The sequence below is a fragment of the Prionailurus bengalensis genome, chromosome B3, assembly GCF_016509475.1.
Source record: "Prionailurus bengalensis isolate Pbe53 chromosome B3, Fcat_Pben_1.1_paternal_pri, whole genome shotgun sequence".
Classification (NCBI taxonomy): domain Eukaryota; kingdom Metazoa; phylum Chordata; class Mammalia; order Carnivora; family Felidae; genus Prionailurus; species Prionailurus bengalensis.
Genome location: NC_057355.1, coordinates 138062338 through 138089352, shown reverse-complemented (window position 1 = coordinate 138089352; position 27015 = coordinate 138062338). Strand labels below are relative to the sequence as shown.

Here is a 27015-nt window from a genome sequence, read left to right as displayed (position 1 = left end):
ATTCCCAGAGTTACTTCCGTCGGACATCCGGTGTTTGCAAAATGCTTTATTGTTATTGCTGACACTAAAACGCACTCTCAGTCACCAGTATCTTCAACTGACCCCTCTAGTATTTGCAACAGGCCTCCGTCCTCCCGCCCCCAGCCGACTCCAGGAGGTTGTGACTGAAGCCACAGGATGGTTTCGGTGCTGTGATGGGCCATTTCCACTGGCTTTTCTTCGATGACAAGTAGCACTTGAATGTCTTAAAATCCACCGTGACTGGCACGGAACACCCCAGCCTCCTTTTATGATGTCAAGGAGCCTTCAGCCCTTGAGCTGACCCTGCGTTGTGTATATGGGGGAAATAGAGGCCCAGAGAGGGACACTATTAGCCTTATGTCCCACAGCTGGTTAGCTGGGACAGAAGCCCCGTTCCGGACTTCCATTTCAGTGTTCTTTCCAGCAGATAAATGCAACCACGCACGGGAAGCATGATGGATTTTAAATTGTGATGAGTTGATAGACCGTATTACTAGCAGGTGGAGGAATGGGCTTGGAAATACGTTTCTTGGTAGAGATGTGAACCACAGCAATCCCACAGAGCTTTGCGGCACCGGGCTGGGCGTCAGGTGCCTGGGCTGTGGGCGCCTCTCTATCGCTAACATGCTGTGTGACCTTGGGCAAGTCAACCAGCCTCTCTGGGCCTCAGTGCTAGACTCCGCTGATGAAGGGCGAGGGCAAGACCGAACGTTCTTCTTCAAGGCACCCCCACGCCTTGCGGTTGTGTGAGAAGAAGCGAATCATCAGCATATCAGTGCTATTATCGTTATTACTTGTAAAAACTTCAGTAGTCAAGGAAACGAAACCTGTGTGGATCAGCTTCCAGCGGATAGATGCCACAGAGCCTTCACCTGCCACTATGGAGGCCTGTGGCCTTTCAGGGGAAACACCCACCTCAGGGGTGGGCCACTTTGCCAAGGAAGAGAATGTTCGTGAAGTTCTCTACAATGAGCATGATAAAGGGCCTGTTGAGGATGACCTTGGGAGAGCTAACCGGGGCCGACCTGAACATGAAGACCGTCTCTGTGGCTGCAGCCGCTTTGGTCCCCGACTCGTCCACCTCCACCACGGCCTTGTGCACCATCTGCGGAGGAGACATCGGGTGTCACCGAGCCACCGGGGCTGGAAGATACCATCACGGGAGCCCGCAGAGCTTCCGCCTGTGGCGTCACCGTCAAAGTCTCCGTGCGGCTGCGCCCCAAAGCAGGCAGCGCACGGGACGATGGTGTGGCTAGGATCTGTGCCTGGAGGTGACTGCACATGGGCCTCCCATTGAATGCTCCTGGCATCTCCCGGCAGGGATGTGATTGGGCCTCCAATTTTATGTAGAGAAAAGAGGCTCAGAGAGGTCACGCAATTGTTGGAGGTCACACAGCTAGTGAGTGAAGGAGGTAGCACCTAATTCTTAGTTTTGATGGCTTCATTGGGGGGCTCCTTCCCCTAAGACACATTGCAAACAGGATAAGACACAAAGGGTACCTTTGCTTCTTGAAGGAAGAGAGGAGAGTGAAAGAGAGAGGGAAAATATGGAATGGGATGGAATGGAATGGAATGGAATGGAATGGAATGGAATGGGTGGAGTGGAGTAGAAAGGAATAGAATAGAATAGAATAGAATAGAACAGAAATCTCTGAAAACAGGGGCTCAGGAGGTTCTGAGCTCACCTCAGACACCTGGATGTTGGAGTGGTTGGTGAGGCCAGTCAGGTCAGCATGGGAGGTGAAGACGTCATTGATGCCCAGCTTGGGGAGGACTTTCTCCAGCTGGTAGGAGCCCTCAATGGAGAGCTTGGGAAGGTAGAGCTCAAGCTGCCTGGAAAGAGGAGAGGAACTTTCCTAGACTCTTCCAGAGCATCGGCTCACTGAGCTTATATCCCCACTATCTCCCCTCGGCTTCATAATGACCCTTCAGCCCCCCGTCTAGAGCCCCCCCCCCACTCTGCACTGGGACCTGGGCTGCCCCCAGAGTTCCCCGCCCACTCCGATGGCACCCTGGGACACTGGGCTTCCGGCCCTGCTCCCTCCAGCTGGGCCAGGGCCCCGGAGGCTAAGACTTCACGTGGTTTCCCTGGGCTTGGAGGCAGCCCCTGGGCTGGGAGGAGTCCTTCCACTCCCCCCGTGTCTCTGTGGCCATGTGCAGGGTCAGGCTGGCCCCACGTCATCTGAGGAATACCTCTTTGTGGACATCTTGAGCCACGTCCTCAATGTCTTCTCATTCAGCCCATTCTCCAGCCGCCCCATCCTGCCCTGGCTGGGGAGAACGAACAGGGCGGTGGCGTGCCCTTGGTAGGGAACCCCCACCACCCGGCAGGAGAGGCTCCGGTCCAGGAAGTAGTAATACAGGTCTTTGTGCTTCATCATGGGCACCTGCACCACGGTCTCCGAAGTCACGTGGAAGTCCTGCTTATGAGTGTTTTTGTGGTCGAAGCTCGTCTCCCACTTAGCTAAATATTAACATGGAAAAAAGGGAGCAATTCTCAGCCACAGATGAAAAGCACAGAGACAGCAAACGCCTCCCTCAAACAGACCTCACCCTCCTCGGCGAAGCCTCCTCGGTGGCGGTGACCGCCGAACCCTGGGGAGAGAAAGGCTCGCCTTTCTAGAACTTTGGAGACGTGCCTGAACTTTCTGTGGGGCTTTTCCTTCTGCGTGTGCAGAGCCAGGAGGCTGGTTTCCATGTCTTCGGAGGCCCTTAACCGCTAAGGTTGTTTGTTTGATTCTCTGATGTTACTCGAGGTCAAACATCCAAGGGAAGAGGGTAAAAAATATGGACGTCTGACAAAGCGACACTCTATCTGGCTGAGTTATTCTGTTCTCCGCTCTTTTCCCATTTGTGGATTTTGATCTAAGTGTGGGAGGGAGGTTTGTAAGGTTCCTGGAAATACATGATTCTTCCTACTGAGAAGCCTTCACGCATAGTTACTGCTCTGCCTGATTCCTGCACTCTTGCGTCAACGGGATACAAGTAGTTGTTCATCTTCTTCATAGTCATCAAATACGGAACCCACCCCCGGTGCCCCACTCGGCTTCTGTCACACCTGTCCCCTGCAGCCTGGTGTCATAGACAGAGCCCTGCACTAGGGGACAAGAAATCTTGGAATCCCAGCTGGGTGGTCGCCATCCGTGCTCGTCGGAAGAGGGGAGGTGTTTAACAGGTTAACTAGTTTTCTCTTTCCTCTCTCCCTCCCCTCCCCTCCTCTACCCACTCCTGCCTTCCCACCCTCAGCCAGGCCCCATCCAGGCACCGAGGGGCTCAGGGTATAGAAGGAGAAGCAGACGTGAGCACCGAGTGGGGGAGGAGTGTCCCCGAGAAATGTCATGGAAGCGGGGAGAAGACTCTCCAAAGGGACAGGTGCTTGTTGAGAGATTTCTCCGGCCGAGGGAATGGCCCCGAGGAAGACGCTCCCCAAGGGAAGGTATTCCAAGCCCCCCCAAGACCCGCGGTCCTGCCCTCAATAGCATTACGGTGGCCATGGTGATCTCATGCTTTAGAACTAGTGTGGATGCTATGGACCGGGGCCTATGGACAGGACCCAGCACTTCCTCAGCGGAGGAAACAGCGGCCTGGTGTAGCTGACATCACCTTACACCATAAAAAGATGCTTGGCTTCCCCTCTCCTGCTTGTTGGCCTCACTCTGTCAACAGGCACCAGAAGGGACTAAATCTACACCCACTCCTGTATGTGTGGGAACGGGGTGCTCTCTTGACCAAAGCAGCAGAAAGGAGAGAGTTCAGGCTCGAGCACAGGGGTCTTACCTTTAAAGAAAATGTAATTCACCATAACCATGACCTCAGTGCTATCCAGGTCCTTAACTAAGTCCACAATCTTGCCTTCAGTTTGTTTTGCCACGTAGTCGTTGATCTGCTTCTGGGCCCCTGCGGGGTCCCCAAAGTGGGCGGGGAAAGTGTCTGCCAGGTACAGAGTCCTCACGGCACTCAGGAAGGCGTCCTGGACGGGCACCGTGGGGCTGATGAACAGAGCGTTGCCAAGGTTCAGCCGGAGGCCCTTTCTGGGCCGGGCGAGCTCCCCCAGCAGCTGGTGGAAGGAGTTGTGGAGCCCCTGCTCCGAGCCCGCCTGGGGACCGAGGCCCAGGCCTTCTAGAATCTGTGCCTTCGTGTCGGACCGGGCCCCCAGGGACAGCATGGCCAGGGACGCGGAGATGCTTAGAGGGGAGAAGAAGATGTTCTGGTCGAGGGCAGCTGTAGCCAAGGCCCTGTAGAGGTCGAAGGCAAAGTCCCCGCTCATGGGGGCCACCGTGCTGACCACGGGTGCCTCCTTGACCCTCTTCTTTGTCTCCCGGGAGCCGTGGCGGTGCAGGGTGGCCCCGGGTGGGCTGAGGAACATCAGGCAGAAGAGGAGGCAGAGTGGCATTGTGGCTGAGCCCCGTCCTGAAAGGGAAAATGGGAAGGTATCCTCAGAGAGGAGACCGGGGGGGAAGCGGGTAAGGCCGGTACCCCAGAGATGTCACCACCCAGCGCACAGCATCCACGGAGACGACGGGCCCGTGAGGTTGGGAGCGAGGGTTTAAGAAGAGCCACAGGGCCTCGAGGACAGAGACCGGGGGACGTGGGGGCCTCATGGCGGGAGAGGAAGGGGAAGGCGGAGGGTGCAGCCCCGAGGTGGGGCTCGAGGTGGGGCTCTCATCCGCACCAGGGTGCGCGTTACGGGGAGGGGGGGACGTGGGGCTGGACGATGCTCCTTGTTCTGCCTGATCAGCCTGCTTCCAAAGTGGCCTGTGACTGTCACTCCAATCCCCGGGGGGTAGCATTTGCAAGGCCTCATGGTCCTTCCGTCAACTCAGACCAACTACGCCCCACGGACCCCCTCAGAACTGCTGGATTTATCCCTGTTCGCTCAGCAAATGGACATCGAACATCATGGCGGGCAGGGGCCAGGCTCCAGAGGCTCATTCGTGACCACTCGGATGCCAATCGGCCCCTTTTCTCCTTCCCCCCGGGGGCTGCTCTAGGACCCTGCGGCCAACCTTGCTCCTCATCAGAGCCCCTCCCCCGCTCCCTCCACCCCACCCCCCTGTGAGGAAATCCTGCCCTCTTAATGTGAGCACCCAGACTCCCCCCCTATTCTGTGATGGCCGAATTGTGTTCCCCACACTCCCGGGTTGAGGTCTTAACCCCCAGCACCTCAGGACGTGACTGTATTTGGGGAAAGTGCCTTTAAACAGGTAATTAAGTCAAAATGATGTCTGTGGACGGGCTTTGATCCCATCTGACTGGGGTCCGATGAGAAGAGATGGGAACACAGCTTCACACGCACACGCTCGGAGGGAAGGCCGCGGGAGGACACAGGGAGGACACCGCCGTCTGGAAGTCGAGGAGACGGGCCTCAGAAGGAACCGGCCTCTCCGGAACCTTGACCTCAGACTTCAGGCCTCCAGGCAGCGAGACAGGAACCTTCTGTTCTGTGGTGCTTTGTTGTGGCGGCCCAGCCGACACCTATCTCCTTCCTTCCGTCCCCCAGACGAGGACGCCCTCGTTTCTTGTGTCTCCTCCGCCCCCTACGTGGGCCCTGGAGGGTCTTCAGTCCCTCCTTCCCCCTTTCCTCCCTCCGGTCCATCTACCTAGACCCCTCCTCTCCAACCAGGAGCGCTTCCTGTGCCCCAGAGGCCTCCCGAAGCCCCCTGTGTTCACAGTCCCCTGCAGCCCAGCCTCCTGGGCTCAAGTCTCAGCCCGGCTGCTTCTTGTGAGTGTGGTTTGGAGCAAGTCACCTACGGCCCCGTGCCACTGTCCCTCACCTGTACAACGGAGGTGATGACGTTACCCGTGTCGGCCGTGGCTGGGGGCTTTAAGGACTCGACATGCCTGAAGTGTCGCAGCAGGGCCCCGCGCGGACCTGGTGCAGTAGAGTGCGAGCTGTGGCTGTGGCAGCTTCCAGCCCCCCCCCCCCACACCAGAGGTCCCCATTTCCTCTGCTGTGCGCGTGGGGTACGCGCTCCCAACGCTCTCGCGCCGGCCTGCCTGACCGCTGACGACAGCCTTTCTCCGGGGTGAGAACTCCCTCCAGCTGGGTCTTCTCCCTCCTCGGACACCATGTCATCAGGTCCCCAGCCTCAGGGCCCTGCCGGAGTCCCGTGACCCACGCAAACCCAACCCCCAAAGGGCCCCAAACATCTGCATTGGACATCGCGTGCAAAGTGGCCCACTGAGGTGGCGGCCGGGGCGCCGGTGAGCTTGGGCCAGGCAGACCTGGGCGGTCGTGGTCTTTGAGAGAAGCCCAATGACTCCAGCAGGCCGCGCTCACCAACCCTGGCCTCCAAATTGCCCCTGAGCTCATAAAGGAAGCCCATTTAGAATGTTCCGTCCGTGGAAGCTGCGGCCACCCAGGACCAAAGAGAGCAGCCTTTGGTTCCTCGACCGGCGCCATTCTGCAGATGGGTAATCTGAAGCCCAGCGAGCTTGAGTCACTGGCTGATAGTGGCAAAGCGTGGGCCCAGACCCGGTGCTGATGCTCAAGGCCGATGCTCTAAACCACCACACCATTTGGTTTCCCCACATCCCTGGTCCCCCCCCTTCTGTGTCACAGCCTCTCTGTGTCACAGTCCTTGTCTTCCTGGCCTCAGCAGCCACCACTATAGCTGCTAATCTGCAGATAATTAAGAAACAGGGTCTGGGCTTCCCAGGCTGACACTCCCTTATTGTTTACACGCTGAGAATGCCAGTCTTTCAAGGACACGGGTGGTTTAATCTCGGGGCCCTTTAAAACAGTCTGTTCCTGCAGCACAATATGATCCCTCCTGCAAAGTGTTAGAACCATCACTGTAGCGAGATCCTGGTGGACAAGATACGCAGCTCTCCTCCCCCTTATTATCAAAGATTAACCCCGAGCTCATGATCACCCTAAAAGAAAGGCCTTCAAAGAATAGTTGCAGGCACAGAGGGAGTTTCCTGCTTGGATGGGGCCTAGAGGCAGTTGACTCCCGCAGGAGAGTTCTGGCCTCCTGTCCCTCAGCCTGCCTGGTGGCCTTGGACCAGTCGCATCCCCTCTCTGGGCCTCAGTTTCTTTACAAACAACTCAAGGTCTGTCAGTTACTGTGGCCGGTAACCCTTCTTCCCTCCACTGCCCCCCACAACACCAGAGGTCTAGGCCTGATGGGCCAGAGCCCACAGAGTCTCCCTGGGGAGTGGGGTCTCTTTGGAGGGAACCCAGCCTCACTCACTCTCCTCCAGGCTGCAGGTGGGGACCTAGAAACCTCTCTCCATTTGGGCCCGCTCTTATCTTTTGTTAAAGCCAGTATTTAGAAAGGCCACTCTACAAATATCACTACATTCAACCATCACCAAAAGTGAACATTATGGGGGCGCCTGGGTGGCGCAGTCGGTTAAGCGTCCGACTTCAGCCAGGTCACGATCTCGCGGTCCGTGAGTTCGAGCCCCGCGTCGGGCTCTGGGCGGATGGCTCGGAGCCTGGAGCCTGTTTCCGATTCTGTGTCTCCCTCTCTCTCTGCCCCTCCCCCGTTCATGCTCTGTCTCTCTCTGTCCCAAAAATAAATACACGTTGAAAAAAAAAAAAAGTGAACATTAGGGGCACCATTTTACAGATGACTAAACTGAGGCTTAGCAAAATGGAATAGCTCGTGCCAGCCAGTGAGTGATGATGGAACCAGGGTTCGAATCCAGATTCCTGTGTCTGGTGGATCCACTGCCTCTTGTCTTCCTTTCGTGGCTCTAAGAAGTAACAGCTCTTGTTCCTCTTCTCCTGTAGCTCCTGGTGAGTTTCCCGGGGTCTCTCGCAAGCCGTTCACCTGGATTAGCTCATTTCTACGCCTCCACAGCAACACGGAGTCGGTATCATTCTCATCATTGGTACAGAAGAGGAAACAGAGGGTCAGAGAGATCGCTTCCGAGAAAGTGGAGGCCTCGGGGTGCTCATTTCATGTTTCTTACGTTTAAGCCCAGGCTGTGCCATCCCGCTGCTGGGCCTCTGGTGGAAATGACAGAGTTGACAGAGTTTCATGCCAACCTGGACCCGGGGGTGAGTCTGCTTCGGGTCCTGGGAGCCTGGCTCTCGGGAGACCAGCTCTCAGCCAGGAGACCGGAGCCGGGCCTGGCCGACCCCCTCCTGATGCCAGTGTTTCTGCAGAAATGCCCCACGGGTCCGAGGGAGGGGGGCAGATCAATCAAGTCCATCTGGCATCCCAGGCCAAAGTGACTTGAGCCGGCTGGGGAGGGCAGGGGGTGGGCGGGTGCTGAGGAAGTCCTCCCATGGAGCCCACCGTCCAGGGATTCGAAATCTGTTGCATTTACTCCAAAGGTTAGGCAACAAAGTCCTACCGGGTCAACTTTGGACTCTGCGGTGGGAGGTGTGGCTGAGGAGGTCTGTCCGCTGAAAAGGGAGATGTACGAAGGAGAGCCCAGGCAGGGAGGGAAAGACAAAACCCCAGGCTCCCCTGGATGCTTAAGGACAGGACGCCGGAGAGCTTCCTGGGAGCAGTGACCTAGGGAACTTTCTTCACCTCCCTCCCCGTCCCCAGACCACCTGCAAGGCTTGTCGGTTTCTAGCTCCAGAACGGGTCTTCCGCCTGCCTGCCTCTCCCTGCCACGTCCTTAGAGAAAACCTGCCGCCTTTCGCCCCGACCACCCCACGCCTCCTCCGGCCCCCAGACCCATTCTACACACGGCATCTGAAGGATTCTCCCTCAGTCCCCGACTGGGCCTCAGCGCCCTGCCGCCTAGGGGTGCCATTGCCAGCCTCCGGGTGTGGGGCAGGACCTAGCCGATCCGTGCGATCACCACCGGGCCCCGTGTGGTCTGGTTCCACCCGGCTCTCCCCAGCCTCAGCCTGATCTGCTCTGTCCTTGCTCATGTGTGTCCTCCGGGTACAGTTCTCAGCTCAGCAGACAAGCCCCGTCACAGTCCTGAGCCTTTGCACGCCGTGCTGTCCCCTGGAACCCTCTGTCAGCCTCCCTGACCACGGCCAGCTTCTCCCTGGGCCTCAGGCCCCTGCTTGAATGCCGCTTCTGGGCGATGCCGTGGCCCTGCCTGGCCCTCCCTCTGCAGTAGCATTCTCTTATCACGGCCCCTCCGTTTTGCTCACTGCTCCACCAGCGATGGAAATGCAACCCCACATCGTGCCTTCTTGTGTCCCGGCCTCTCTCCCCGACTCGAACATGTGCTCCTAACAGACAGGACCCGCATCGACACCTCCTCTTGCTGTGAGATTTGCAGTCAGCGATGGTGCTCAGACACCTTTGTGGAATGAATGAATGAATGAATGAGTGAAGTCCTTCTCTGTGGCTCAGAGGTTTTAGAGCACACGCTGGACGTGGAGCCGGGCTGGGCACCCAGGGCTGAGCCCTCCTGGCCCCAGGGCTAACTCTGCCAGGTGACCTTGAACACCTCCCACCCTGCTGTTCACCTTCTGTTTTCCTTTTTCTTTTTTTAAGACCATTTTCCTGAGGCGCGACTGCCATACGAGAAGCCACTCCTATTTACCCTGCACACCTGAGAAACCACCTTCACCACAAACATCCACCACGTCCTGACCGCCCCCCACCCCCCCCCGCCCCGCCCACCCCTTATTCTTCACGCTGCGGCTTCTTGATCAGTGAACGGGGATGTTGGTCAGGGGTGCATCGTCCCCTTTTATGGTTACATTTCTTGCCAAGGGCCCCGTCCTTAGAAACACTGAAAATCACACTCCTTTTGTGTCTACGTGTTGCCTATTTCACCAACAGCCAAGCGGCGTCTGGCCCTCGAGGAGCCACTGTGGTCATTCTGGGAGGCAGCCCTCCGGGCAGGGCGGCCCCAACTCGGGGAAACAGGTAAACGGGTACGTGATCGCTTCTCGTGATTGCTAGAGGTCCGAGATTGCAGGCACAGAAAACAAGAGAGAAAAGCGACGGCCTCCGGGGAACCCGCCTGTGTGCCACACACTCTGTCCCCACTACGTCATTTCTGAGTTTGTCCGCCTCGGCGCTGTTGGCATTAGAGGCCGGGGTATTCTTTGTCGTGGGGCTGTCCCGTGCCCTGTAAGGGGTTTAGCAGCGCCCCCGGCCTCTACTCTACTCGCTAGATGCCAACACAGCCCTCTCTCCAGTTGTGCCAACTAAACATGTGTCCAGATGTTGCCAGACGTGCCCTGGGGACAAAGGCACTCCCGGGTGAGAGCTACCGTATCACGGGACCCTCATGGTCGCCACGCAGAAGATGTGATCATTTGCATCTCACCTACAAGGAAACTGAGGCACAGCCAGATTTAGAGTCGTGCCCGAGTTCACACAGCTGGGAGAGGGGCACACAGGCCCTGGCTCCTTCCCTCCCCCCCCCCCCCCCCCCCCGCACTGCGGGGAATTTTCCTGTTCACTCTGGGACAGCACCAGAGCTTTGAAGCCCTCCAAATCCCACAACCCCAGCCTCCTGTCCTCGCCGTTCCACGCACACCCTCACGCCCCCGGGCCCTCTGTCTGCCCACGGCATCTGTACTCACCCTGTCCCATGGCTGAGCGTGCACACGGCGCAGGTGACAGTCCCCCACGCTCAGTGTAAAGCAGAGAGCCTCTGGGGCAGGAACCAGCATTTGTCGCTGACCACAGTCGGGCTCTGACTCCGCCCCCCCTTGGCCCAGCCCTGTCCTGTCCCGTGGGTATTCTAGCCAACAGGCAGGCCGCAGGGACAGCCACCTGAGCTCTGACCCGGGCTCGCTTCCCCACCGGCCCCACATAGACCCCCGTTTGCCTGCAGTGGCACAGGGTCCCCAGGGGAGCGACCCGCTGCTGGCATTCCAGACACAGGGAAAGGGACACCCTCTGGCAAACATCCCTTTCTCTGGGCTGATTCCTCTGTCTCCTGCAGCCACTTAGCTCTACATCAGGGGGAGTGTGGTATGCGCCTAAGGTCCCCACAGCCCCCCACGTGCTTGCCGGATTCCTGGGCAGTGCTTACCAGATCCGTCCAACGGTGAGAGTCTGGTGGGACCCAGAGGGGCTGACCGTGTCACAACGGTCCCCTCTCTGCACTAACAACTGCATCGAGGCTCGAAAAGATGAGTGGACTTTTCAGAATCAAGCATCAAATTAGGGACAAAGTGGGACCGAGGGCCCAGGTCGCCAACTTCAAAGTCAGGGCTCTTACAAAAGGGCCGTATCTAGGATTTCCGTGGGCTCATCTGGACTGCCCTTTTCGACCTTGAAACTGGGGCTCTGAAGCACAGCCCCACCCTTTCAAGAGCATTTCCAAGATGCTGGGGCAGGTGCTGGCTCAACCCTTATTTCATTCCCAAGGTCCCCATGGCTGCGGCTTCCTAATACCGAGGAGTCCCGGGTATGGCCACGACCCAGAGGTTTTGTGGGTGAGCTGGGGCATGGAGCTGGCAGAGGAGACGGGGTGGCGGGGGTGGGAGGGGGAAGGTATCGCCTAGGGACACTATCTTGGTGTTCGGCAAGCAAAGGTCCCTCTACAACCTCTGTGACCAGGAGGGGACTGAGCTCGGCCTCAATCTGGAGATAAACACAGTCACTACCAGACGTCAAGCCCTTGCTTTGGGCTCAGCGCCTTCCCCACGTGCAGAAAGGTGGGTAACAGCACCCCCATCAAATCACTGAGGAGACAGAAGCAGAGAGAGGTTAGGCAATCAGCCCACAGGCACACAGCTAAGGAGAAGCATTAGCAAAGGGGAAGCTTGGTGTCGTCTGTCCCCGGGCCATGTGACCTAGCGAAAGTCTTTCCTTTCATAACCTAGAGATTCCTAAACTATGTTCTGCAGGGTGGGAATCATGTGAACACCTGTGCCGGGATGGATACCGCGTCCCGCGAAGACATCCCCGTCCTGATACCCAGGACCTGTGAATGTCGCCTCCTGTGACTAAAGGGACTTTGCGAGTGTGTCCCTAAAGGGACTTTGAAATGGGGGGTGGGGGGTGGGGAGGAGACTGTCACAGATTACCCAGGTGGGCCCTAACTGTAATCACAGGGGTCCTTACAAGGGAAGGCAGTGGGAAACCAGAATCAGAAGAAGGCGACGTGATCACGGAAACAGGAGAGAAGGCTGCGACGTGGGGCCATGGGCCAGGGACCCTCAGAAGAAAGCCCTGCTGACTTCTCGATGTTGACCCAGCAAGACCCATTTTGGACTTTGGACCTCCAGAACTGTCAGCGAATAAATGCTTGTCATTTTAAGCCACTAAATTTGTAAAAATTGATTACAGCAGCGACAGGATCCTGGTACAACCAATACCCCCAAATGGGCTCCAGATGGAAGCATTGGGGAAAGATGGGGTTAACCAAGACAGGAAGGACTTCTCCAGCTGTTCATAGACACGTCCCATGTATCGCTTTCTAAGCCTATATTGTAAGGAATCTCTTGAGAATCTGGGGAAAGTCTGTGGCAGCCCCTGACTCTCCTTGCCACTCGGGAAGGGGGCAGAGGCCGGGTAAGTTCCGAAGAGAAAGGTTTGGGGGGGACGCTGGTCTCAGGGCACGATGCCCCGTGCGTTAGCCTGCTAATTAGGCTGCCATAACAAAATACCATAGACTGGGAGCTTCAACGGCAGACATTTATTTTCTCCCTTTTCTGGAGGCTCAAAGTCCAAGATCAAGGTGACATCCCATGTGGTTGCTGGCGAGATCTCCCTTCCTGGCTTGCAAATGGCACCTTCTCACCTTGTGCTCACATGAGCTCTTTGTGCATAAGAGGGAGACAGGCGGTTCTGGTGTCTCTGCCTCTTCTTGTAAGGACATCATTCCTGTGAGATTAAGACCCAACCTGTATGACCTCATGGAACTTTAATTAACTTCCCTAAAGGCCCCATAGTCACATTGGGGGTTAGGGCTTCAACATGTGAATTTGTTGGGGGGGGGCACACTTAAGTTCATAACAGCCACAGTGAGAGGGTAGGAGGGGCCAGTGGCCAGAATATGGGAATTTAAAGAACCGTGTTGTTTGTGATACATTTATTTTTTGATTAACGCCAAAAGCAACAGAGAACGCCATCCCCAACAGGTGAGTTTCACGCAGGGCAGAGGTGGGTTCTGCTCGGCCCAGCCCGCTGAGTAACAATGTGGAGGAGATGTCTTTCAATAAACAGGAGCCTTGGGGCGCCTGGGTGGCTCAGTCAGTTAAGCGGCCGACTTTGGCTCAGGTCACTATCTCACGGCCCGTGGGTTCGGGCCCCGCGTCGGGCTCTGTGCTGATGGCTCAGAGCCTGGAGCCTGCTTCGGATTCTGTGACTCCCTCTCTCTCTTCCCCTCCCTTGCTCATGTTCTGTCTCTCTGTCGCTCAAAAAATAATAAACAAACATTAAAAAAATAAGAAAAAATAAATAAACGGGGGTCTTTACTGACCTACCCTCCTGGACCCCAACACTGTCAGCCCACTTTACCAGTTCAGGTGACCCGCCAGCTCTGGCTGTGACTGTGTTCTAGAGGATAGGGGAGGACAGGGTTGTGACAAAAGATGAAATGCGATAATAGTTAACAGTCGTGGAGTGCCAGAGGTGTGTGCTTTACGTGTCGTAACTCATCCAGTGCTCAAGATGGGCTTCTGCGTTAGGTAATGTCTCCATTATACAGGTAGGGGAACTGAGGCTCAGAATAGCCCATGTCGGGGACGTCTGGCTGGCTCAGTGAGTTAAGTGTCTGACTCTTGATTTTGGCTCAGGTGATGATCTCATGGTTTGTGGGTTCGAGCCCCACATCGGGCTCTGTGCTGACAGCTCAGAGCCTGGAGCCTGCTTCGGATTCTGTGTCTCCCTCTCTCTCTGCCCCTCCCCCACTCTCTCTGTCTCTCTCAAAAATAAATAAACATTTTTTGAAAAATAAAATAAAATAAAAATGGGAAATGTGGACACAGACACGGCCACAGAGAGAATGCCACAGTTTGCCAGCAAACCACCAGAAGCTAGGAGGGAGGCCGGGAACATTCTCCCGCACGGCCCTCAGAAAAGACAACCCTCCCAACACCTTCATCTCAGACTTTCAACCTCCGGACTGTGGGATGATACATTTCTGTTGGTTAAACCGCTCAGTGGGCAGTGCTTTGTTATTCCGGCCCCAACAAACTAACACCTTCAGTCACGGGTGGTGGTCAGGTTCGAACCCAGGCATTTCGGCTCCAAAGTCTAGGTTTTGTACGTGCGTGTTCTGTGGCCTCTTGATAAGTCCTGGAAACACGTGTCCCCGTGCCCTGCTCACTGCAGGTGCTCAGAGCATGGGAGCTATTGGCCTTAAATGACCACTTCTCAGGAAAGGACTCTTCTGCCTTCCCAGGCAGCCAGGGATGGGGCTGGGGCCTTCCTGCCACAGCGGGTCAGAGCCGGGGGTCCCAGGTCTGCATCTTCAGGGGATCCCGTGTCCATTCTCCGCTCTCTGCTGCTACAGCGGCTGTGGGGTCTGTGCCCATTTACGGGTGGGGTGTGGAATCTGAGAGCCAGACAGGTGACGTGCCCGCCCCACAGCACAGGGCTGGTGGGAAAGCTGGGACCGCACCCCTCCAAGCTCCAGTCCAGATCTCACACGCCTCCTCTGCCCCTGGGGAGATGCCCCAGTTCCCGGGCCAGTGGCCAATCCCCGCTTCATGACTATTTGTTGAATGACAGAGCGAATAACCAAAAGAACCCATGTTGCATCTCCCAAGGGGTGTCACGAGGGCCACACAAATCAGGGACCCATAGGAGAGCAGCAAAGGAGATGAGGAGGCCCAGGCACCGCTCTGGGGGCGGAGGGGGGATTAGGTGTCCTGCATGGAGTCTTTTTATGTATCGGTTTAAGGTTCCAAAAGGGCATTTCGAAATCTGAGGAGTTGGAATAATAAATATTTACCCAATCAATTCCAGGGATGTGTCAGGGGGTGGTGATGCAGAGCAAACAGCTCAGGGACCTTGCTCAGGGCACAGCCTTTTTCTTTCATTCATTCATTCATTCATTCCCCAAATATCATTTGAGCCTCAGCCACATGCCAGACCATACGATCGGCGCTGGGGCCAGGCTCTGGGGCAAGTACAGGAAATTCAGGATGAACAGGGCCCTGCCTCCAAGATGTTCTGTCTAATCGGGGCCAGGGGAGCAGAGATGAGTCAGCCAACCACGTTTGATGGGAGAATGGCCATCTGCCTTGCGGAGGGCGTGAGGCGTTTGTAGGAGGTTCCAGAAGATTCTCAGGGATGAGGGAGGGGGAGCTCTGGGCCATGGGGGCCTGCAGGAGCAAAGGCCCAGGTGCAAGCTATGGACAACCTGGGGAAACAGCAAGTTTCCTTGGCTCAAGTCACTAGGCACATGAGTGCAGGAGGAGGGACCGAGGCAGGAAAGGCAGAGGGGGAACGAAGAGCGGGTAGGGGACTTTGAGCCTTAGTTTGCAGGCAATAGGGAGCCACTGAGTGCTCCTGAGTCGGGGAGGGGAGGGCTTCATCAGAATATGGCGGCGTCCCTCTCAAGGCTGATCTGAGGGCGACCGCTCCCCTTCCCTCCCCTTCATCCCACTGAGCCTCCCCCTTCGCACACCACCCAGGGAGCACTGGCCACAGTAACCCCAGGCCTCGGGCTTCCCTCATCTGAGGGGCTTCAATCCGTCCACCCACCTGCTTCTATAGGGGCAGAGTTGGGAGTGTCGGGCTGGGCCGGGCTTCATTTCTTGCCTGACTATTAAAAAAACAGAATTCAACTTCCCGACAGGTGCAGGAAGACATGGGCCAATATCTTCAGTAACATGCGTGTCTTTCAGCCAATCAACCCAAGGGATGGATGGGAGGGTCTACATTCCTCCCGGCAGTGGGGGGCCCCGGGGTCCTGCAGCATTTCCGGGTCCCTGTCCACGTAGCTCGGGGCTGGTGTGACAGGCACCTCATTTGGGATCTTTCTTTTATCAGGGCTGTCCTGGAGCTGTCCTGTCCAGCCCAGGGCTGTATTTGAGAGGTGAGGGAGAGAGAACCCCGAAGTCTTCCCTTCCCACCCTCCCTCGCTTCCTTTCGCAACGGCTTCCTCCACCATAAAGAAGCGGTCTGTCTCTTGCTCTGAATATTGGTTTCCTGGTTTCCCACAACGAGCCTATTCTGTCCTTGTAGCATTATTTGGACCAGGGACCATGTCATACAAACCCTGCAATGCTGCGGCCCTTGATCAATCATCAATGCTGGAGGTGCCCTCAGCCTGTCTCTTCAGTCACCAGTGGCACCCTCCTGCCTCCGATGCACTGGCCGACAAGAATATCCACAGGGCCCTGCCTAGGGAAGTGCATCTGCCCCAAATCACTGAGGTTTGGGACCAACACAGCCAGGTTCTGTCGGCCCCCCTCCTCCTGGGGGAGGGAGAGAGGTTGATTCTCTAAGGCTCTGGACGGACCCTGCTCAGAGAATTCAGCCCACACACCACGGATGTCTAAGCTGGACCACCTGGGTCAGCCCGTATTACCCAGATGGGGAAACTGAGACCCAAGAAGGGAAGCATTTGGCGGAAGCCCTGGAGCACATCAGTAGAAGATGGAGATATCAACACAGGCGCCCGGGCTCCAATCGCACACTCTGTCTTCTTCTTCAGTGTGTCCGTGACCATGGCCATTGATCCTGGGGGACTGGCCACATCTCCACAGACAGAGGAGGGGGCAGTGCCTTTTGCTCCCGGGTGGCTACCTGCCTTGCTGGGCTTTCCTCATTAGGTCCCTGTGGCAGCCGCCTCGACTGGTGCTCTCCCAGCCGAGGCCCTCCCGAGCCCCGGCTCTGAAACCAGGCAACCACCCTGCCCGGGTGCTTCCCCGCCCACATTGCTTCCCCCTTGCGTACACTGGAACTTGGAACATCTCACTCCCATGTCTGGGACCAGATATGCCAGGGCCATGCAGGGCAAACCCTGAAGGGATGGAAAACGAGGATGCATTTATTGAGTATCTACTACGTGCAAGGCACCAAACCAGGTTCCTCATAGCCATCGTTTTGTTTAATCCCTTCAACCACCTGGCGGGGTGTCTCCCACTCTCCCGGGTGGTGCTTGAAGCAGTCAGGCGACCTGCCTGAGGTCATACCGTCCCGAGGAGCTAGGTGTCCGGGTCACATGTCGCTCTCCTTCGCCAACAGCTTCTGCCCCGGACTCTAAGGATCTTCCGAATCCCTTGCTCCAACACGGAGCTGCTCACACCAAGCCCCCCAGGCCACATCCTCCGGCTTGTAACCGAAGAGCCGGCCCTGGGAAGGCTATGGTTTCGTGGGGTTGACAACCTTGCCCAGAAAGAGGATGCTCTGGGTATCGGTGGAAAAGATCACCACAAGGAAGGGCCGGTTGAACCAGAGGACTCCGAGACTGCGACGGGCAGACAGAAAGGTGGCGAAGCTGCCAGTGGCCGCTGCAGCCTGGGTGCCAGCCTCGTCCACCTCCAGAATGGCTTTGTGGAAACTCTGGGAAGGAAATCACAAGTGTTTACCTCCAAGAGAACATGAGCCAGGACTCAGGGAAGCCCGGAAGAACCAGAGGTCGCTGAAGATCAGCACCGCAGTTCACTGCTAGCCAAGCCGCTTGTTGGGGCTATCACAGCAAGAATGTCTACACTGGGTGGGTTGTTGAGTTGGACGCCCTCTTATTTATGGAAATAATTATTTCTATCAGCAACTGAACACTTACTACGTGCCCTGGGGCACTTTTTAAATCTTCATAACCACCCTAAAAGGTTGATGCATTATGGCTGGTTGACAGATGAGGAACATAAATCCAGACACTAGATAGCCCTTGACTGCTGTAAGGGAAGGAACTGGAATTCAACTCTGCAACTCAAGGCTCTACCTTACAATGCACTTTTGTCTTCCTCACCGAAGTCCTAGGTCTCTTTCTCTCGTCAAAAGAATCTCTGATACACACACCCAGCCCAGCCTGGTCTGTTATCCTTTCTCTGTTTCTTTCACTTTGTCACTCTCCATTGTCGTGATCTATGGAGCCCACTTGGCCGCGAGAGCTCCCTGAGGACAAGGATTGGGTGGACACCGTATCCCCAGAGCCAAGCACCATGCCAGCACGTGGTGGGTTGGTTCCTGGAAACCCGTGCCTGTGGATGGTTGAATGACTCTCAGCCTCTGGTGGCAGAGGGAACACCCATCACCTAGAAGCTTCCAAGGGGCAGACGTTCCCCACTGCGTCTCCAGGCATCAGTGACCACCGATGACTTACTTACCTTGGACACCTGCAGCTTTCGCTCTTCAGTGATGCCGGACAAGTCAGCCTGCTGTGAGAACACGTCCACAAAGCCCAACATGGGCAAAATCTGATCTAGATTATAGGAGCCAGAAATGGAGAACTTGGGGAAATGCAACTCGAGCCTCCTGTAATAGTACCTGGAGGAGATACGGGGTTAAAACTCTGGACTCAGAAACAAGCGAGGGACCCCAGTGCACTGTACTCGCCTTGCCTGCACCCTCTAGCTGGCCCCACGTCATCTGACTTCTGCTGCCACAAACACCATTTGCTCAGTGCTCCCAGGGACTTACAGCCAGGCTCCTTTGCTTCCAGGGCCTGCTGTCTGCAGGACCTCCTCCCTTGGGAGCTCGTCTTCAGCGGAGATTGTTTCCCATGGGCATGCCAGGTGCCCAGGGAGATGCAAGTCTCCCTGTGTGGCATTTTTGCCTTCGCCTGCGTTGGGGTCCTGTGGTTTTCACTTATTTGGGACCAGATGATTTCTTTGGCTAGAATTCCTCTATCCCATGAGCTGTGCGAATTTTCCGTCCACATGTGGCCTTGGGTTGAGGCCTTTTTCTTATACGTGGATGGAAACTTTTCCCACTCGTAGCCCCAGAGTGATACAAAGCTTCCTGGCTACTTCCTTAGATGGGCAGATGGAGTTTTCTTAAGTGCCTCTGTCCGAGTCATCTTGACCAGAGGTCTACGCATTCACTGCACAGGGGCAGACCCTCAGAGAGCCAAGGTCACATCACCCAGATCTTGTGCTATATGAGGGTTGCATCTAGAACCAGGACTCTTAACTCCTCGTCTGGTTCTCTTTTCACTGATAGGGGCAAAATCTTATCTCAGATGTAAGAGGAGAGTTCATTATTTGAGGAAACCCATGGAAAGTCTTAAAGCAAATAAGAATTCCTTTGTAATTTGGCAATCACCCCCCCTTTTGGGCATTGGCTTCCATCAGAAGGGTCCCTTGGAAAGGCAGGGCTGCAGAAGATTACCTCTTCCGAAGCAAGCTCATCCACCTTTTTAGTATCTCTGGAGTCAAGACTTCCTCCACCTGCTTCATTTTCCCTCGGTTAGGGAGGATGAAAAGGGCCATCGCGTTTCCTTTGTAATCCATCCGCAGGACTGAGCAGGGCAAGTATTTGTCATGAAGATACCAGTGGTCCTCTGTGTCCTGCAGCATCATAGGCACCTTGACTACTGTATTCTCATCAACGTAGAAGTCTTGGGGAGTGGTCAACGAGAGAACAAATGGTTTCTCCCACAGAGCTGAAGGGAAGAAGGGAAGAAGGTACAAAGCACCTGTGGACCAACAAGCCAACCGTCCAGCCAGGAAATGCCTCTCCAACAGTCGCGGAGACCCCACCTTACTGTTTCATCACGGTGGATCATTTAGACCATTCAAAGCCGGACCTGCCTGAGACACGGATCTCTCAGGGCTCATTTAGACTCTAAAATATGAGATACAAAGGGTATCAGCTAGGTTGTTTCCTGTCTTTGCCATTGAATTTACATGGCCGTGCTTAAATTTTTTTGCCAACCTGATGTTTATGTAATGGTAGCTCATTATGGCTTTGTAGTGCACTTTCTTGGTTAAAAATGAAGTTGAGCAAACTTTTGCATGTTTACTGACCTGTTGACCATTTGTATGTTTACTGACCTGTTGACATAAAAAAAGTCCTTTTTTTTTTTTTTTTGCATCAGTGCCAGATCATGTTTTTTTCCCTGTATTTGTGGAGGACTGTTTCTTAGTGATTTGTAGGAGTTCTTTCTGAACATTAGTTGTGTATCAATCGTGTGAGTTGCAAATACTTTCTCTCCCGCTCTGCCTTGTCTTTTCACTCTCATGATGGTGGGTTTTGATGATTAAATTTTTTTTTAAGTTTATTTATTGGTTTTTGAGAGAAAGACAGAGAGGGAGGGAGAGAGAGAGAGAGAGAGAGAGAGAGAGAGCCTGGGGCAGAGAGAGAGAGGGAAACAGAGAATCCCAAGCAGGCTCTGTGCTGTCAGTGCAGAGCCTGACATGGGGATAGAACTCAAGAACCGTGAGATCATGACCATAACCAAAACCAAAAGTCAGATACTTGACTGAGCCATCCAGGCACTTTGGTATTGAAATTCTTTAATGAAGTGAACATATGAGTCTTTTCCTTTGTGATTAGGTCTTCTGTGTCTTGCTTAGGACAACTTTCCCTCCATATATATTATATACGTATAACCTCCATATATATTATATAGAGAGAATAGGTCTTATATTCTAGAAGCTTTAGTCTTTCCTTTTACAAAAAGCACTCTACTCCACTTGGAAGGAATACTTATGCTTGATAGAAGGGAGGGGCCTAAACCCATCTGTTTCCCCCTGTGGGGATCTAGTTGTCACAGTGCCATTTTTTAAACCCACTTTCCCCAGTGCTCTATCACAGTGGTAAGGGGGGGATGCCAACATTGACAAATATCAAATGCCCAGGTATCTATCCACGGGGCCATTTCTGGGCTCTATTCTGGCCTCACCCTTCTGTGGAATTGGTCTATTTGTACCACCAAGTCTAAATTAATACAGATTTATGATGAGTTGGGCTCTCTGGCAGCCAAGTTTTCCCATCGTAGCTATTCATGGCCTTTTGCTTTTCTCATACACATTTTAGACTCGGCTTGTTAACTGCCACCAAAAAAAACACAAAAAAGAAAAAAAAAAAAAAAAAAAACCCAAGAAAACCTGTTAGGATTTTGATTGGGATTACATTAAATATTTAGATTTATTCACGGGAGAATCCACATCTTTACCATATTGTCTTCCTTTCCATGACTATGATATATCGGTGTTTTTTTTATTTATTTTATTTTTTTAATGTTTACTTATTTTTGAGAGACAGAGAGCAAGTAGGGGAGGGGCAGAGAGAGAGAGAGAGAGAGAGAGACACAGAATCCAAAGCAAGTTCCAGGCTCTGAGCTGTCAGCCCAGAGCCTGACGTGGGGCTTGAATTCACAGACTGCGAGATCATGACCTGAGCCGAAGTTGGACGTTTAACGGACTGAACCACCCAGGCAGCCCAATGTATCAGTGTTTTTTAAAGTTGAAGTCTGCCTTAACATCTCTTAAGAGAATCCTAGCCACAGAGTACTTGTGCATCTTTTGTTTTCTTCTAGGTGCTTTTCGCTTTTGAAGATAAGCCACCATTTTTCCATTCTCTTACCATGTGACCCACAGCGAGGCCCGGGCTACATTCGCGTCCCCAAAGTGTAGGGCAGATGTGTCCGTGGGCAGGATGTCTCTATCTCCCTTCTGTTTCTGGAGAACCTCTCTTTCTCATGCCAACCAGCCTGAGCTAGGTTTCTTTCAGATGAGAGCACCCAAACCCTTCATTATCTGTGATCAGAGCTTTGGGTGGGTCGATGGTGTGTATTATACATTTAAATTATATTTCAAAGCGAATGGCATCAGTAGACTATTGTGCAGGCATTAGGTTAGATCTAAATAAAGTCTTCAATAGCATAAAACTACACACACACACACACACACGAATGCATGCAAAACCTGGTGAAATCTGAGTTAGTTCTATAGATTGCACCGATGTCAATTTCTTGGTTTTGTTACCGTACTACAAGTTATATGACATGTGATGTAGGGTAACCTGCATGGAGGGTGTATGAGATCTCTCTGTACTACTTTTGCACCGTCCTGTAAGTTTGTGGTTATTGCAGAATTAGAAAGGTTTTTAAAAACGTTTTCGATGGTAGGTGACACATTCCCTGTGTAAAATGCAAGTGATAACAAATCTGGCTGGATCGTTAGTCTGGCTGGGGCTGTTTCCCAGAATTTGCTCTCTGTAGAGTCTGGGTTCAAGGTGGTCACAAGCGTGAGATGGGGAGGTAGACGTGAGGCAGGCACCACACGCTGAAGATCTTCGCAGGAAGATGGAATGATGGGCAGACCTAGCGGAGCTTGTGTGCCCCGGCTCGTCCGTGCCGTCCTCCAGGTTCATCGTCCAACAGTAGCCCTCCTGACCAACGGTGTCCCCAAGCCACCACCAGGTGCCCAGCGTGGGCCTCTCCGCAAGTTCCCCTTACACAGACCCACTGGGGTGGCCGAAAGCACCTGGAGTATAGTATAGATTCCCGATAAGCTCCAAAATTGCACCTGCCCCCAGGACTTCACTCTGCCCCTCCCACCCTTGTTTCCTCCAAACCTTCATGTCCCCACAGTTATGCAAGGTCCAACTCCTATAGCAACCTCCTTTCCCTTACCACTTATGATGGCTTTGCTTCTCTGATGGAACACTGATGGTACACACAGCGTGAAGCTGTCCTCACGCTGTGATTTCAACGGTTAACATATGTGTGTGAGTGGACGACTGGAATGAATTCAGTGAAAACGTTAACATTTTAGGTTGTCTCAGTGTGGTAGGATTAGGGGAAATTTCTTTTTTCTTTTTAAGTTTATTTATTTTGAGAGAGAGGACAGGGGGGAATGAGCAGGGAAAGGGCAGAGACAGAAGGGGAGAGAGAGGATCCCAAGCAGGCTCCACACTGTCAGCGCAGAGCCCCACACGGGGCTCGAGCTCACGAACCCTGAGATCATGACCTGAGTGGAAACCAAGAGTCAGATGCTTAAACGACTGAGCCACCCAGGTGCCCCTGGGCAATTTCTATTTCCTTTTATACCCTCATATGTTTTTAAGGATCTTCAAAATGAGTATAATCATTAGATTAATTACAATTACTCTAATTATTTATTGACTATATATAATGGTCAGGGGTCGCCAAACTTTTTTTTGCAAAGGGCCAGAAAGAAAGCAAATATTTTAGGCTCTGTAGCAACTGCTTATCTCTGTGGCTGTGTGAAAACAGCCCAGGGACAATGCACAAATGAGTGGGCGTGGCTGTGTCCCAATAAAACTTTATTAACAAACACAGGAAGCCCATCAGATGTGGCTGGGGACTGTAATTTGCCTATCTCTTTAGGCCATCTTCTAAGGAGGACACAAATATGTGCCATGATTTGATCCTCAAAACAGAACTTTGGGGGTGCCTGGATGGCTCAGTCGGTTAACTGACTTCGGCTCAGGTCACGATCTCATGGTTTCATGAGTTTGAGCCCTGCCAACGGGCTCTGTGCTGACATCTCGGAGCCTGGAGCCTGCTTCGGATTCTGTGTCTCCCTCTCTCTCTGCCTCTGCCCCACTCTTTCTCTGTCTCTGTCTCTCAAAATTAAATAAACATTAAAAAATAAAACCAGAACTTTGAAGGAGGTATTCTTCAGCAACCACCTCCCTGTTTACACTGTTGACAAGTGGCAGTCCTTCGTCGTGAATCCAGAAGTTCAACTTGTACATTTCATACATTACCATTACTAAAAAAAAAATAAATAAGAAAACATATCTAAAGATAGGAGGGGGGGGGCGCCTGGGTGGCGCAGTCGGTTAAGCGTCCGACTTCAGCCAGGTCACGATCTCGCGGTCCGTGAGTTCGAGCCCCACGTCAGGCTCTGGGCTGATGGCTCAGAGCCTGGAGCCTGTTTCCGATTCTGTGTCTCCCTCTCTCTCTGCCCCTCCCCCGTTCATGCTCTGTCTCTCTCTGTCCCAAAAATAAATAAACGTTGAAAAAAAAAATTTAAAGATAGGAGGGTACGGAAACCTCTAAACTACACGATCTTAAATATCTGATGCTCTCACATGAATCTTCTAAGGGTTGCTTGGCCCTATCTGGCCCCATCCATCCACTTTCTCTTTTTTTTTTTTGAACATTTAATCCATCCGTAAATCAGGGGGAGAGGGGAGATACAGGACCCACTGATGAACTGACTCTTACCTTTGAAGTAAATGTAATTCACCAGCACCATCGCGATGTCTGTGCTCAGGTCGCTGACCAAATCCACAATCTTCCCTTGAGTTTCCTCCTTGACATGGTCATTGATCAGCTGGGCGGTACCCACAGAGTCGTGGAAGTTGGTGAGGAATAATTTGGAGTCATAGAAGGCCACACTGTCATTTAGAAATCCCGGAAGGATGGGCAGCTCCTGGCTCAGGAACAGGGCACTGCCCGTGTGCATCTCCAGCCTGTCTCCCGGGAGGTGGAGGGTGTGCAGGAGGTGTCGGAAGCCCTGGTGGATGTCCGACTCAGACACCTCCGTGAGGTTGAAGCCCAGACCCTCAAGGATCTGGGTCTGGCTGTGTGAGCGGGCGCCCAGGGACAGCATGGCGTAGGAGGCAGAGATGCTCAGCGGGGAAAAGAAGATGTTGCTCCCAGGGCTCTGGGAAGCCATCAGGTGGTAAAAGCGGAGAGCAAAGACTGTATTTCCCGGGGCAATCTTGAGGCTGGGGGAGCCCTCACCTGTGCTTGGAGCTTCCGGATGGGGGCTGCCCATGTGACCCTGGCTGTTGTGTTCAGGGAGGAGCTGGCCGTGAGATGCGACCAGCAGTCCAGCCAGAAGGAGGAGCAGGTGGCTGGCAAGATGCATCTTCTGCGCTGTCAGGGCTATAGGAGGAAAGAGAGTGCCCAGGCAATGCCCCAGCAGAAACCCCAGCCCTACTGAGAAGTCGGGGAAGGGCAGGGCCCCCGGGTGACAAGTGACAGGGTCAAGTCCAGCAGATGGGCCTATGGCAGCCTACCAAACACCCAGCCCCTTCCCAGTATGTGGTGAAGATGATATTCTGTGGGTTAACCAAGCACGTTCCTTGTGCCCACCGCCTCCTGGCACTTCCTGTCCCGGTGAGCTTTGCAAAGCACTGGCCTCCATTCTTATCGCCAAGACTCGCCAAATGACTGAATGAGGTCATTTACCTAACTGGTAAATATCTGAGCTAGAGCATGAGGCTCCAGACTCAGCCTGGGGCTCCTTTTGCCATTTGAGCTAATTTCCTCAGCCCAGTGACCCACTGCACCGAGGATACGAATTGCCAAAGCGTTAGCCTCAACTCCACAAACATCCATGGTGTGCTTTACGGTTTGCAAAATCACTTTAATGCCATTTTGTCTGACCCTCGTACCCAAGTAGAGGTCAGTAGAACTGGCATTCTTATCTTCACTCCAGACAGATAAGATCACTGATGTTCAAAAAACTGATTCTCCTGGGGTGCCTGGATGGCTCAGTCAGTTATGCGTCCGACTGTTGATATGGGCTCAGGTCATGATCTCATGGGTGTGAGATCGAGTCTCGAGTCGGGCTCTGCACTGAGCGTGGAGCCTGTTTAAAATCATATCTCCCTCCCCAGCTCTCTCTCTCTCTCTGTCCCTCAAAAAACAAAACAAAAAAAACCACAAAACAAAAACAAACAAAAAACACACAAAAACAAAACAAAACAAACAAAAAAAATGCAAAAAAAACAAACAAAAATAAACAAACAAAACCCAAAAACCAAAGCAAAACAAAACAAAAAAACCTGAATTGCCCGAAGTTCTGGGAAAAGGATTGGTCTCTTCTCCTAATCAACTTAACCTACCCAAACAAGGGTGCTCGATTTTCTCCACTAAATCTGCTCGGCCGCGTCGGGTAGCCTCACCGTTATTACCTGGTTCTCAGCCTCAAATCCAGTTGTCAGCCCTAACCTGGGTCTGGCCTTCCAAGACCGCACCCCCAACCATTCAATCTTTCCGCATACCCGGCAGCCTCTTCCCTCCACCTCCTAGTGTCCCCACTGCTACGATCCTCACTCAGACCTCCAGCATCGCTCACTCAGACCAGGGGCCAGACTGCGGGCCGTGTTGCAGCTCCCCAACTTGGCTGTGCCGGCTGGAAAGCAGCCACCCGCACACCCACAAGGCAGCCTAGTGTGGGGCTGGGTTCCGGTGGAGCTTTAGTCATGGACGGTGAAATGTGAATTTCATATATTTTACATGTGTCACAAAATATCGTCCTCCTTTTGATTTTTTTTCAACCATCGACAGATTTTATATTTATATTTATATTGTATTTTGGTATTATACCTTGCATTCCTAGCTCAGGGGCAATGCAAAAACAGGCAGGGGGCCAGACTTGACCCACAGGGCCTCATTCGTGGAGCCCTGACCTAGACCGTTGTGGCTTTCCAACTGGTCTTTCTACCCTGATTTCCACCCAGGAGTTGCGGTGGTCACTTAAAACATACAGTGGGTCGCTTCACTCATCTACCTAACACCTGTCCCCATAGCATGGCCTCCTACCAAGCTCTAACACCTTCTCCTATCCTAACCTTCAGACACTTCTCTGGCTTTGCAGTGAGTTACCCAGAATTTCCCTCTGGCAGGAACGCTCCAAAAGCACCTGCGTCGGGAGCCAGGAGACCCGTGCGGCCTCGCGGGAGGCGGTTTCTGGCCCTCAGCCCCAGTTTCCCCACCGGTATAATGAGGAGGGTAGTGTAGTGAGGTGTGGGGGGCGTTCCAGCCCTAGGGTGTGTCACTTCTAGGTCTCTCCGTGTCTCAGCACCGGAAGCCTTATGTCCCAGAGCCCCCAGTCCTGGGCAGACTAGGATGGTTGGTCACCCTCCCTTCTGAGTCTCAGATGCAGCCCTCAGCGAGTTACTCACGGTCGGTCCTGGTGAGGCCCCCCGGGCGGCTGTCTGAGAGCCAGAGGAAGCCCAGGAACATAGCCTGGGTCTATCAAGCCCAGGAGCATTGGCAAAATCCCTCGGCACCCCCGGCACCACCTACCACCTTCCCGATTAGGTAATTATTAATGAACAGGTCCGTGGGTGCAGTGTGGAGTCTCAACACAGGGAATCTTCACTGAAAGTTGGCCCATCCCCTCCCAAGAGAAGCCCCTTCCCTCTGGGCGGGGGGGCGGGGGTAGCTCCAACAGAATTTAGCCCTTGCTGTTTGCATCATGCACCAAGGTTTGCTTGGCACATGCTAAGGCCCCGGGGTCCCCTTAGTGGATGTGGTCTTCACAGG

General features: G+C 53.8%; 2 protein-coding genes across 3 annotated transcripts; both read right to left on the bottom strand.

Annotated features, from left to right (window-relative positions):
• Positions 1–31: 31 nt before the first annotated feature.
• On the bottom strand, positions 32–10599 carry SERPINA5 (serpin family A member 5). 2 transcript variants are annotated; one of them, XM_043556944.1, is made up of 6 exons: positions 10487–10595; positions 5796–5893; positions 3799–4431; positions 2215–2485; positions 1707–1854; positions 32–1126 (listed from the first exon to the last, which is right to left on the bottom strand). In XM_043556944.1, exons 3-6 carry the CDS (start codon positions 4412–4414, stop codon positions 938–940), a joined length of 1224 nt encoding a protein of 407 aa, XP_043412879.1. In that variant the 5' UTR covers positions 4415–4431; positions 5796–5893; positions 10487–10595; the 3' UTR covers positions 32–937. The 2 variants fall into 2 exon arrangements, with proteins under 2 accessions (XP_043412879.1, XP_043412878.1); XM_043556943.1 differs by lacking the exon at positions 5796–5893 and having other exon boundaries at positions 10487–10599.
• Positions 10600–16842: 6243 nt separating this feature from the next.
• Positions 16843–26776, bottom strand: SERPINA4 (serpin family A member 4). The gene is made up of 5 exons (XM_043556942.1): positions 26652–26776; positions 23959–24624; positions 19146–19419; positions 18143–18302; positions 16843–17375 (listed from the first exon to the last, which is right to left on the bottom strand). The coding sequence occupies exons 1-5, from the start codon at positions 26710–26712 to the stop codon at positions 17175–17177; spliced, it is 1362 nt and encodes a 453-aa protein (XP_043412877.1). The 5' UTR covers positions 26713–26776; the 3' UTR covers positions 16843–17174.
• Between the last annotated feature and the right edge of the window lie 239 nt (positions 26777–27015).